This window comes from Dromaius novaehollandiae, chromosome 1 (genome assembly GCF_036370855.1).
Source record: "Dromaius novaehollandiae isolate bDroNov1 chromosome 1, bDroNov1.hap1, whole genome shotgun sequence".
NCBI classification, from domain to species: Eukaryota; Metazoa; Chordata; class Aves; order Casuariiformes; family Dromaiidae; genus Dromaius; species Dromaius novaehollandiae.
Genome location: NC_088098.1, coordinates 208,114,861 through 208,127,162, shown reverse-complemented (window position 1 = coordinate 208,127,162; position 12,302 = coordinate 208,114,861). Strand labels below are relative to the sequence as shown.

Genomic DNA, 12,302 nt, shown 5'->3' with positions numbered 1-12,302 from the left:
GAGGATGGGCCCAGAGAAAGGTTGTTGAAGGTTGTTTCTTCATGGAACAGACAGGGGACTGTAGCACTTCAAGTGGAAGTGAAAATAACTGTTAGAAACATTAATGACCAAAAAACTTTGCCTGCCTTAATTCCTCATACCCTTCCGCATGTGAATTGTCATTATGTCCTTCCTGAAGATGATCTTTCCCTCTCCCAATATGCTTTTGTCACTGTACAATTTAATGATGGTGAAAAGAAACATTGCCAGATTCAGTGTCAGTGTTTCAGCATGATAAAAAGCTGTTTTGCTTCATCTCCTTCACTTCTTGCCGGCTTTCACCAGCTTTCACTCTCTGGTATGTTTGATCTAATTGTAGTGCTTATCTTCAAACCACTCCTCCAATGACCTCTTGTTAGGACTATTTAATACTAATGTGTCTTCCCGTGTCATGTAAACTTTTTTTAAAACTAGAATTATAATGAGCAGAAGAACGGCACAGCTGTATGATAAAGCTTTCATTAAAGGATTCCTTAATAGAACCTACTTCCACTCCTTGATTGCATAATCAACAGCTAATGAAATTGTCTTGGTAACAAGAGCTACGGAGTATTACATCCTCTCTTGAGACTAAGTGGAAAGACAATTGTACCATCCTGAGAAGACTATTGATTGTTCACAGTTTGAATTTGATTGCCCTTAAGGGGAACTAAACAAGAGATCATCTTCAGCTCTACTAAATGGATTTTGCTTCTTCTGAAAGTTATTCTTTCACTTTCATACAAGGCATTCAGGGGGCAATAAACACAGGGAGCATAATCTCATTACAGATTTCCTGAGTCAGCGAGTTTGAAAGCTCCTATCACTGTAAAAAGAAATGATGGCTGCTTATTCCCAGTCCTCTAAGATGACTCTGTGTTTGTGGTTACGCCGGCTGGGAGTGCTGCTAGAACTCCCCAGCCTATTGCTTGTTGCTTGTCTCATTACAGGAGGGAATCCCAAAGGAAAGTTCGCTCTGGGACTAGTTCAGAGTGAATGGAAGGTTTATGTAAAAAGGCCACTCGATCGGGAAGAACAAGACGTTTATTATCTGAACATCACCGCTACCGATGGCCTCTTTGTAACCCAGGCTGCTGTAGAAGTGACAGTCACTGACGTTAATGATAATAATCCAGTTTGTGAACAGGTGAGTTAGCAACATTCACTGCAGTCTACCATTTTGTTGAAAGCGGTGGTTTCGCTGTGTACGCCACTGCTCTTTACAGCTGACACCTGCTTTCGTTCTTAAGGTCTTAGCTGAAGGATCTGGAGTGATCTGGGGGAAAAGCAGGGTGAAACTGTCCTGTTAAGCAAAGGGGAAAGGATGATGGATTAGCAAAGGCAGTGGAGGAGTCTTCTCCGTCTTCTGCACAGTGGTGTTGGTAGCCTGGTTTTCTCAAGAAAAAAAGTGTGAGGTAGCACTGGCATAGGGCAGTCACCCTCTTCCTGCAGAAAAATGTGCTGTCCCTTCACAACTGATTGTAAACCAACTGGCCACTTTCAACAGATCTGAAGGGTTGGGAAGGGAAATGTCTTCAACATAATTTAATTCCAGCCTTCATGAAACTGGAGATGGCAGCCAAAGACCTAATGGAAAAGGCAGAAGAAAGTAGCTTATTCACATTTTGTCAGACGTGCCTGTACTTTGGCCTGACCATGCCATTAGCTTTCTCTTGTTCTGTGAGAGAGCAAAGTGGGGAGCCAATATTACTCTGATAGAAAGGTCCATGTGCGAGAAAAAACCCTAATCCATTAGAAACCAGATTCCTTCAAGGTTACTGCGCATAGGCTGACATTATCACTGGTGGACCACTGTCACTGAAAGCACCACTCCGGGGAATCACATTCTGGATCTCCCCCAAACACTGTTGAATGATGTGATAAAAACAGTTTGTCTTCATTAGTACACCCATCAAGGTTTCAATTTCATGGGTGTGATGAAACAACTGAAACAATGGAAGATAGAAAATGTGACTGCATTTTACACCTAAAACTAGCCCGATTAACAGTCGTAAACTGTCATAGTTGTTGTGACACCTCAAAGCTTAAAAGTGATTTGAATTTCTAGGAAGGGATTACATAAAGGAAAATTGTTTCTTTTGTAGAAAAATGCACTACAGAGGGTTTAAAAAAAGCTTGCACGAAGACTATAAAATGCTGTTACTGCATAGCCTATATTTCTGTTTTTGTCTCTAGGTTGCATACACAGCACTGTTTCCTGAAGACATTCCATCAAACAAAGTCATTCTTAAGATCAGCGCTAAAGATGCTGACATTGGTTCCAATGGTGAAATTCGCTACTCTCTCTATGGTGCTGGGAACAATAAATTTTTCTTAGATCCAGAAAATGGTAAGATGAAGGCAAAATGTTTCCAATAACCCTTTAATACTTGGACATCAGTGGGTGCACTCACATTAGCTAGTGTTACATTACGTTTGGCAAGTTGCCACTTGTTCCAGTTACTGCAGGTGTGGATGGCCGCTTCTGAAGTACTGGTTGTAGGAGGGAAAAGGAGGGACATGTTTGTTACTGAGACTGAATGTCATATTCAGGAAGGATTTTGACCGTTTTGTTCCCCAACCAGGCCTGAAGCAAGGCTGCAGATGTATGGGGCACTTGTCCTGGAGTCTTCTGATACAAAAGCGGGGAACCTGCCAGCACAGTGCTCCTCCTTCAGCTTTGGACTGCACTAGCTCTACCGTGGTCTGGATGTATAAACAATTAGAGTCGAAACCGAGAACATTTCTTTTATACCTGGACTTTGGGGGAGAAGGAATATCAGTAATGAATTTGTGGGCACAGCAAAGTGTTACAGAGTGTTGTTTATTTGACAGTTGGTTTGGAAAAAGATACTCATCTCTGCTAAGATGCAGATTCTGTGTTTGTTAAAACACACATGCACAAAACTTAGTTTTCCATGAATAAAAATCCCACCTCTCTGTTATTCTTAGGAATTTGATTTCTGTAATGATAGACTAAGTCCTTCCACATGCAATGCCTCCTCTCCCTGACTAGCAGGAGGCAATGCGCCTGCTATTGCCATCATGACTGACAGAAGAGGAGGCGTTTGGAGATGTAAACAGTGTGTGGAGGGGGAACTGTTGCCCTCTTCAAGAACAAATTTTATATTGAACTGTGAATTAAGACCTTTACAAAATTAAGCTTATTTTCTGGTTGGTTGTGGATGTTTACTGACATAATAATGTTTGGCGGTTGTTTGTGCTGTGGAAAACAGATCATGGATAAAATTCTCACAGTCTGAGTAAGCTCTCTTTTGATTGTTGTTAGTGTTCATGGTGATACCAGCCTTCGTATGAGAATAAGAAGTCAGTTTTGACCTGAAATAGGTATCAGAGAAATTTTTTTTGAACAGTAGCATTAGAAAAGTTTGCATTTCATTTTTGGCTAGTGTCATCAGCAGATTCAGGGTGTTTTCTGTACCAAGACAGACTTCCATCTAGACATCTATAAATCTTAAGAGTAACAAAAAGACAGACTTTAAGAATACTGTCTATTATGCTCTCCATCATGGGTGAAATTGTAGGATGTGGAAGGCCATCCAGAGGGGCTTGCCCTCCCTGCGTTTGTGTTGGTTGCTCATTTTGTTGCATGGAGAGGAATGAAAAGTGACACTTCTTTGAGCTTTTAGTTCATCCATTGGAATAAGCAGGATTGATTTTTTTTTGCTTTTCTGTAACTGGGAAATACATGTCCTTGTGATACTCACACTATCTAGAATTAGTATTGTTGTTACAGTAGTAACGGTGGCTACTTATCGATTTTAGGTGAGCTGAAGTCCTTGGCCCCTCTCGACCGAGAGAAAATCCCTGTGTACAACTTGGTTGCCCGTGCTACCGATGGTGGTGGCAGGTTTTGCCAATCAGAAATCCATCTTATTTTAGAAGATGTTAATGATAATCCACCAGTGTTTTCATCTGATCACTACACTGCATGTGTCTATGAGAATACAGCCACTAAAGCTTTATTGACAAGAGTCCAAGCCACTGATCCTGATGTAGGTAAGTGAATAATGTTCCTAACAATAATTAATGCTCAGGAAAACTGTGTGGGTTGATGGAATTGTGATATAGATGAACGTTTTAATATAGCTGCCTTTCCTATTTTTCTGTCTTCCGTACATCAAACTGGTCATGGCTGAGTTGTTTGGCATTACGGCGCTACTAGCAGATAAGCATTGCAGTAGTCGTGGAAGCTAGTCTTTTATTCTGTTGATCAGTGATAGCTATCATGAGTTTTGGGGGTAAATTCCAGCTTTTCTTCCTGTAGTGATCTTACCTCTTTTTTTGAGCCATGGTTCTGAATACGCATGCTTCTGTTTATGTGAATAATATAGTTACATGCCATAGGGACATATACCTGATTAATCACAGCTTAGCTAGAATTTTATACTGCTATAACTCCTATTTGTTCCAGCTGGTTACCTCAGCACAAAACTATTGTTGTACACTGTGAATATGCATTATAAATACCCTGCGTTTTTCACTGTACATTCTTTTAAAGTGTAACATTTTATTATATGAAGATCTTAACCTTGAAATCTAGGCCCAATTATAAATATTTTAAGGGGTTTTTATATAGAACAATGTAAAGTAAAACCTTACAAATCTCAGATTTTATTTTAGCTCATTTGCATCAGTTGGCATAAATAAAGCCTTAATAGTTTCTTTTTCTTTCTGTTTTATAAAAACTGGCTTGTGTAGCTTCACAATAAAAAGCAGGCCTTTCATTGAATGAAAAAAAGGTATTTAATTTTAAAATATTTATTTTCTAAAGTACAGTGGATACTAGTGGTCTCCGTTGTTATTAAGGTTGTTAATGTCAATACAAAGTAATCAGTAAAGGAACAGCAAGCAGTCATTAATATATCTATAAAGAGCTGCATCATATGCTCTGGTTGAAAAATCACAATTAAAATTTATGATACTGTCCTGCAGTGAAACAGCAATTACTGGTAATAAACTACTGAACAGTTTGGACACCCAATGTTGTTTTCCACTGTTGTTTTAATTACCATTTTTCTCATAGGTTAGGTAACATTCAAGGAGGGGAGAATACACAAAGAGTTAGAATCAGAAGTTGTCAATAAAAGCTCTTGCTAGCATCAACTTTAAATAATAAGATAGTTATGAAACATATATGAGCAAATTGCTACATCTTCCTTCTGAAACAAGATAACTTAAAGGGAGAAGTGCATGTAATGAATAAGAAAGGGGTATGTACTTTCTTTAATGATTAGACCTGAAAATCAAATAAGACACTGTATCATATAAAAGTCACTCTGGTCTATAAAATTGGATTTTATATTAATTACTGTTCTGTTAGTCCGTACTAAAATCACTGATTCTCTGTTGCTGCATAATGAATGATTTCAGGTACTGTAATGTTCCCAACACAGAGATAAAAGGTACCTATATTCCTATAGGATTTTGTGAAGCTTTACCCTGAAAACATCTGTGGAGCTTATAATCATCATAGAAATCAATTTTTGACATTCAGGAAACATCTTATGATCAGCCTTAGCATTTGCCAGTTCTGATTTGAGCTTTGAAGAGCCATGTACTGTAAGGTAGGAATATCAGTGTAGAGGCTGTTGAGATAAAACTTGAGAGAAGTCAATTTGTGATCTGCAACTGCCTGCAACTAAACACCATTTAACATAAAACTGAAAATATTTTGGTCAGATACTGCTGGATAATTAAGGCAATTTCCAGATAACAGCAAAATAATTGTGCTGTTGTTTGCAGTATTGAAGATTTGCCTTGTGCTTTTGATGGCTGATAAAGGTTTCAAACTCATAATATCCTGGGAATTTTTGGGACTGGAACATAAGTTGTTTAATATATTTGTAATTTGGATACATGTTTGGAAACTAGCTGTACCAGCAGGACACACTGAAGGAGAGCCATTTTTTTTCCCCCACAGTATTCAGCAGAAAAAAATTGCTTTAGCTATCAAGCACTTTAACTCTAGGAGCATGCAAGTTCATTTTACATAACCTCTCCCTGTAGCTAGGACTCTTAAATTAAATAATCACTTGGAGGAGAGTATACACACGTCCCTTTGTTAAAATATGTTAATAACATTAACATAAAATAATTCTTTCTCCCATTCTGCTTCCACTGGAAATTTTTAATATTGCCACAATAGTATTTCCCACTAACTCAATATCATCAGGTCTGGAAATGTGCAAACTGAGAAGTGAAAGACATCTTAAATGCTGATTTTACAGTTGGTTAGAGAAGTTCACAGGGAGCAGTGGATTTTCTACCTCCCACTGTCTTTAAACCCAAGTACCAAATTACTCCTTTCTGTTCATTTTAGGACACTAGGAGAGCTGGAGTGAATGATGGGGTGTAGTTATTTGCGTGACCCCATCAGACACCCACAGCATCAGCCTGTTTAAATGGTATTAGGGTTACTCTAGAGCAGCAATGCTGAAGAAAACATGCATGAGACTTTGTGGCAAGCATGAAATTAAAAAAAATGATAAACATCAAAATAAACCTGGAGATTGAATTGCTGCCTGAACTGTAGGTGCATACCCACTTCCAGTGCTTTTCACCTTTTATACATGTACCTGTCGTTGCAGCCTCGCTAGCAGAAAAAGAAAATGAATGACAAAATGGTCCAAGCTCAGCAGTGCTTTAAATGGCAGTTAGAAAGTCCTGCTTCAATTGCAGTTGCTTTACCTTAGGAATGACCTCCATGATCAGGCCAGTTTTTGTGCTGATTGATGGTGTAGTCTACGAAAGGCAGCAAGCACTTATTGTGCTAAATAGAAGCAGTGTATCATCTATCCTTCTGTAGGGGTCTTTATGACCATTCGGGTACTGGTAGTTCTACACCAGCCATGTTTGTAGTCAGTTTAGTGATTTCACTGACATATTGAATTTTCTCTGGGTTTGTGGTGGAGACGGGGTTTGCATTTCACCCAGAATGAGAATGACCTTGTGAATCAGCACTGATACCAGTGCGTTCCAACCCCTGTGTTACCCTGCTGCCCAAGCCGTGGCTGGCACGAAGTCAACAGGACCTCTCCAGTCCCCTGCCCAACCAACCAGTATAGACGAACTTGGCCATTTTGGAGCCAGTGCCTTCTACTGCATGCAGCCAATATGCAGGAAAACACAGGAACGTAGGTAGAGAAAAAATTGACAGAAGTGACCTTTATTTGGTTGCAAAGAAATCCCTGAGGTGCACAGATGTCACTGATCAGTCCCCAGCCATCATCTTCCGTCCCCGTGCCTTGTGTCCAGCTCCTGGGCGTGATGCTGGTACATTGCATAGGAACAGCGGATGCATGCAAGCTGCAAAGAACTAATTGATCCCCAGGTTGCAGTCTGGCTAGCCAAATCTTGGAGTATCTCAAAGAAATACAATTCAAAGCTATCTGTTTCTTCCTAGAATAGCAGCAAAGGTACTCACCAGCTCACTTGCCCCAGTCGGGCCTTACTGAATTACCAGCTGCCCTAATCTTTCACATAAATTGCTTTGTCCATGTGCCTTGTATTTGCCTCAGTTCATGGTCCATTTGCCAGATGGAGTCAGCCCTATTTTTGGGGCATGTGCAATCAGCGCACAAGACAGGCAGGTCCCTCCCTGTGCACCGAAGGTCAGGGCCACATGCTGCATGTGGTGACGAGTCAGAGAGAAAGCGTCTAGGCCTGAGAAGACCTTCCTAGAAATGTATCTCATGGCCTTGTGGATATGTAGATGTTGTGCCGCCAGGCTCCCCAAGCAGTGTGCAGGAGGGGCACCTGAGCTGGAGGTAATTCAAAGAAGGAAGATTAATTACAAATGACACTTTACAAGAAGTTTAGTTTAGGGAAATATTCTCCCATATCTAATAGCAGATTTAATAGCATTCAATAATGCAGCCTAGTAAAATAAGAAGCATTGCAGTACTTTCTTCAAAGCATCCTCTCAGATTTGTGCAAAGGACGACTGGAGTTATAGATCCATCACGGCTTTCAAAAGGCTGTAGCCCCTCACAGCAAAACACAGAGCAGTCTAAAGTTTATTTGACAGTTCTAAAATTATGTCCAACTATTTGGAGAGATTTGAATGATGACCCTGGTTTTCTGCTCTTTGTACTGAAGTACTGTGTCTTAGGTTTGGCATACTCATTTATGTTTTTTTAATCTCCTGGGCTTAAGTCATGCAGGATGTGTACTGAGCTAGCTCACTGAGGCTCTTTTTTCTTTCCTTTGGCCGTGGACATTTTTCCTGGGATATAACTAAGGCAGGTTAGGGTGCTTGCAGGCAGCAGAAAGGGGGCAATGTTCTTTGGGGAAAGTTTTATGTTTAGGCAACTCAGGATTCAGCGTGTGTACACTGCGCACTTACAGGAGCTCTCAAAGACCAGGCGTGCATGCTGTGCTGGCCGCAAGCCTGCAAGCTTGGCCGCATGGGGTACATTCTCCAGGTCATGGAGGGCCTATCTGTCTGGGTGAGCCTGTCAGCTTGGCCCATCTCCATATCCCTGAGAGAGATGGTGCATGGCAAACAGGCAGACACTCAAGGATGTGAGAACATAGCCCACTCACAGCAAGGCTTGGCTGGTTTAAAGTAGCAAAAGGAGGCTGAAAAAGACACCAAAATTAGCAAGTATTTTGTCTGCAGTGGGGAAAAGCAGAAGCCTCTATTTTCTCATGAATGGTCAGAAAAACCTCGGTATTTGAAGCTGGTGCACTTAAGTGGATTTGAGCAAGAAAAATAGGTGTTGAAATCCTAGTTCAGTGAGCCAGGACAAGTAAGACCTGAGGCTCTTAGAAGAGTTTCTACAACCAAGTTTTACAGGTCAATCCATGTGGTTGAATTTGCCCCCCCTCCCCTTTTTTTTAAGAGTTATGTGGAGTTAAATACTAATTGGGCCGAGATTTACTGACTATGTAGTCCTCCGATTAGTGCATTTGGCTTTCATGTGGAGAGTCTAAATCAGTCAAGTCTCTAATCAGCCTGGTTTTCTGTCTGGGGAACTAAATATTCACCTCTTCGTACAAAATGGAAGAGCAGCAACAGAAGGGACTCAGCCCTCCTAGTGAAGCCATTCAGCCTCCTCAGTAGGAGATACCTACTTTCTCACCCAGGCTTTCTCCACCAAGAAGCCTAGGGAAGCAAATTGTGGCCTTTTTCCTGTTGAGCAGCTGGATATTCTGGTGAACAGGGGAAAGGAGGGTCATTTTCTTTCTGCTTCGGACTGAATGTTTTATCTTGGATTTCAAAGAAAGCTATGACAAAACTGATACTTCCCAGCAAAGTTTGGTATCGGTGAGTTTGGATGTTTCAGTAAAGACCTAGTCTGTCAAAAAAAAAAAAAAAAGAAAAAGAAAAGGATTCCTGCACTCAATAATGCAGGTTCTTGGGAAATAAGAAATGTGTTTTCTAGGAAACAATCATAATAAAAGCTCTCCTTTAAGCTTCAGTCAGCTCAGTCTGGAATGTACTGTGTTCACCTCTAGAAGGGTAGTTAGTAAACACGTTATACCTTATTTTTTGTCTTGTTGCAGACCTAGAATTATACTCGTAGTTATCCATAGATGTTCTCTCCAAGGAGTCTTTAAGAAAACTGAAGAAACCATGAAAATTTAAATAAAAAAGAAATACATACCAGAAATAAAAGCCAAGGGACATAGACAATTCTTTGGGGCTTATCAGGTTAAGCACTTGTCTGAAGGAAGTGGCATCAAGAGCAGCACAGGAAAGAAATTACTCCATTAGGTGTTTCAGAGGGTCACCACTTTCAACAACACATGTGCAGAGGTAATGAGTAAAGACATCAACCATACCAGTGGTGGGCTCTGTTCTTGAATGATTGAGGGCCACTGAGTCTGTTGTTCACACAGCTGGGCCATACAGCTGGGCTTGGTGAAGGGCTCAGCGCTGCCAGGTGAGATCACAAGGATGTCAGAGAGGAGTGCGAGATAGTCAGAGTTTGATTAAAGTGCAGTTCTCTATCTTATGCAGAATGGCAAGAAACAAAATAACAAAAACATTGAAATATATATTGATTTTGTCATTTGCTGGCAAAGTCAGTGTACAGCAGATCTCTACTCTGTGTGTGGGCTTTTGTTTATGTTAGGCAGGTCTCTTAAAATCGATATACAAACTTTTCAGGCGTTATGGGTCTGAAGAAGAAGAAAACAAAGATTAAAACATAAATAAGAAGAGTAATAGAGATAATAGGGCAGAAGATTTTCTAAAATCAAACTACTAGATAGATAGCTTAGGCAGTGAAGCTAGCATTAGCTAGGTAGATATTTCTGGTTATTGTCTAGGTGTTTATGAAATAAATATGAGGAAGACTCTTTCTCTTTAAAATATAGTTGGAACTTCCTATATATTTACCCACCTCTTTCTTTCACTGCCTTAAAAAATAGTCCAGGGGTTGGTGCACTAAGGCAGGACGTGGAAGATGCAAGTTATTCATTCCTTTTTGTGTAGCTGTTCAAAAAAACATTGCATAAATAGGGGGTTATATAAACTCAAGTTACAGATTAGTTGAAGTAGGAGGTCCTTTTCAGCCTCATTGAAGCTGTTTTGAAAAAGAATTCAGGAATCAGTCAGAAAAAAAGAGTACATGAGTGAGCATTGCTCTGTAGCCTGGTGGATGATTTGGTTCTGGTCTGTGTTCCCCATAATATTAGTGTATTTTATCCAGGGCTTGTTCAGTGAAAAGTAATAGCTTTATAGCCTAGTACTTCTCCTTCCCAGGCAGGTATCCTGATCATTAGGCTTGTGTGTCATAAGTAGAGCGGGAAGGCACTCCCTTACATCCTTCACCTAAGGTGAAGAAAAGTGTGTGCCATCACTGAATTATGTGAAAAGCCCAAAACTGCCAGTGTGGGTTGGCCAGTCCGGAGAACACCAACAGCTCCAAGCTCACCCAGAGAATTTTTAGGAGAAAACCTAGTTTTTGCACTTCTAAAAAAGGCAGAAGCACTTCTAGGAATGTAGAGATGCAGAACTTTGGGCCCCTGAAAAATTGCCAAATAAGAAATAATAGTCAGATTTGGTGGAGTTTAGGTTTATCTAGTGTTAGAAGACAAACAAACAAGGTGTTTTGGGACCACAGTAGAAAACCTAGGTGCCTGCCTAAACAACCGCTGCTTCATGTTTCTTACCTTGCCTCTCATGCCTAGACACTTAGGAGACCAAACCCTGTATGCAGTCAGTCTGTTTGCTCCTAGTGTTGAATCATGCTTAGGGCCAGATATATAAAGCTATATATAGGTAGCCAGGGGAACTTTCTGAACACTTAGACACCATTGCAGTAATCAGTATATGTGTATCCTCTTGCTCCCCCGCTCTCTAATGCACTTGTCTTCGTAAACAGAATCCTCTCACTCAATTTTGGAAAAGGATAAACATTAGACAGGCGGAATGGGGGAGTGTGACTTCAGTTCCCAGAAAAAAGAAGAACAAATAATCAAGTTTGTGAGCATCAATAGGCTATCAAAGAGACAACTGAGAGCTACTCTCCATTCAGCAAGCAAAAGTCATCAAACAAATCTTATTTCCTTCTGCAACATGCTGAGAGGCTATATAGAAAGGAAAGAAGCAATATGTGCCATACAGCTTAGGTCGAGTGAGGTTTCTGCAACTGTATGACAGTACATTTTTATAAGCAAGCTACATCAGCCACATGAAACTATTATCAGGTAAGTTTGCAATAGGTGTTACAGTGGAAGAATGAGTTAAGAAAGATACTGGATCCAGTCCTGCCCTTACTTTCATTCATAACTGGATAAGAAGGCATAAGATCTGTGCTGTTAAATGGCAGATGGAAGCACCCAGCATAGTATGAAAGCGGTAGCTGTGGGATTTAATCGTTGGAAAAGTGGTCTGGAAAAATACTATGCAAATCACTAAAATAAATGTGAAGTCCTGTATTTAGGTAGGAATCAAGTGTACCAATATTGTCTGGCTGATGACTGACTGGGCAGCAGAAATACAGAAATGCTCTATTATAGTGAGTCACAAGCTGAATGTATATGTACTTTTTTGTACTGGTGTGAAAATGCAAATATTTTAATGAGATGGATAAACAAGAGTAAGTTTGTAAATTTGGACACACAGTTTTTTTCTGTTTACTTGGTGGTGGCAAATCCTGAGCTGAAAGCTCTGTCCAGTTTTGGGTTCATCACTTCCAGAAAGATGACGGCTAGCTAGAGATTCACCAGAATGATCACAGGTCTGGAAAACACCAGCTTCAAGCAAATATTAAAGCAGCTGGAGATGAGGGGGTGCTGGGGAAAAAAGA

General features: G+C 40.4%; 1 protein-coding gene across 9 annotated transcripts in view; it reads left to right on the top strand.

The window, feature by feature from the left end:
• The window catches only part of FAT3 (FAT atypical cadherin 3), a 422,304-nt gene that overhangs the window by 349,584 nt on the left and 60,418 nt on the right, over window positions 1–12,302 (top strand). For all 9 annotated transcript variants that reach the window (XM_064505138.1, XM_064505137.1, XM_026109215.2 and 6 more), the window contains 3 exons: window positions 969–1,165; window positions 2,215–2,368; window positions 3,805–4,038. In XM_064505138.1, coding sequence (XP_064361208.1) covers window positions 969–1,165; window positions 2,215–2,368; window positions 3,805–4,038 — 585 coding nt within the window. The remainder of the gene's footprint in view (window positions 1–968; window positions 1,166–2,214; window positions 2,369–3,804; window positions 4,039–12,302) is intronic.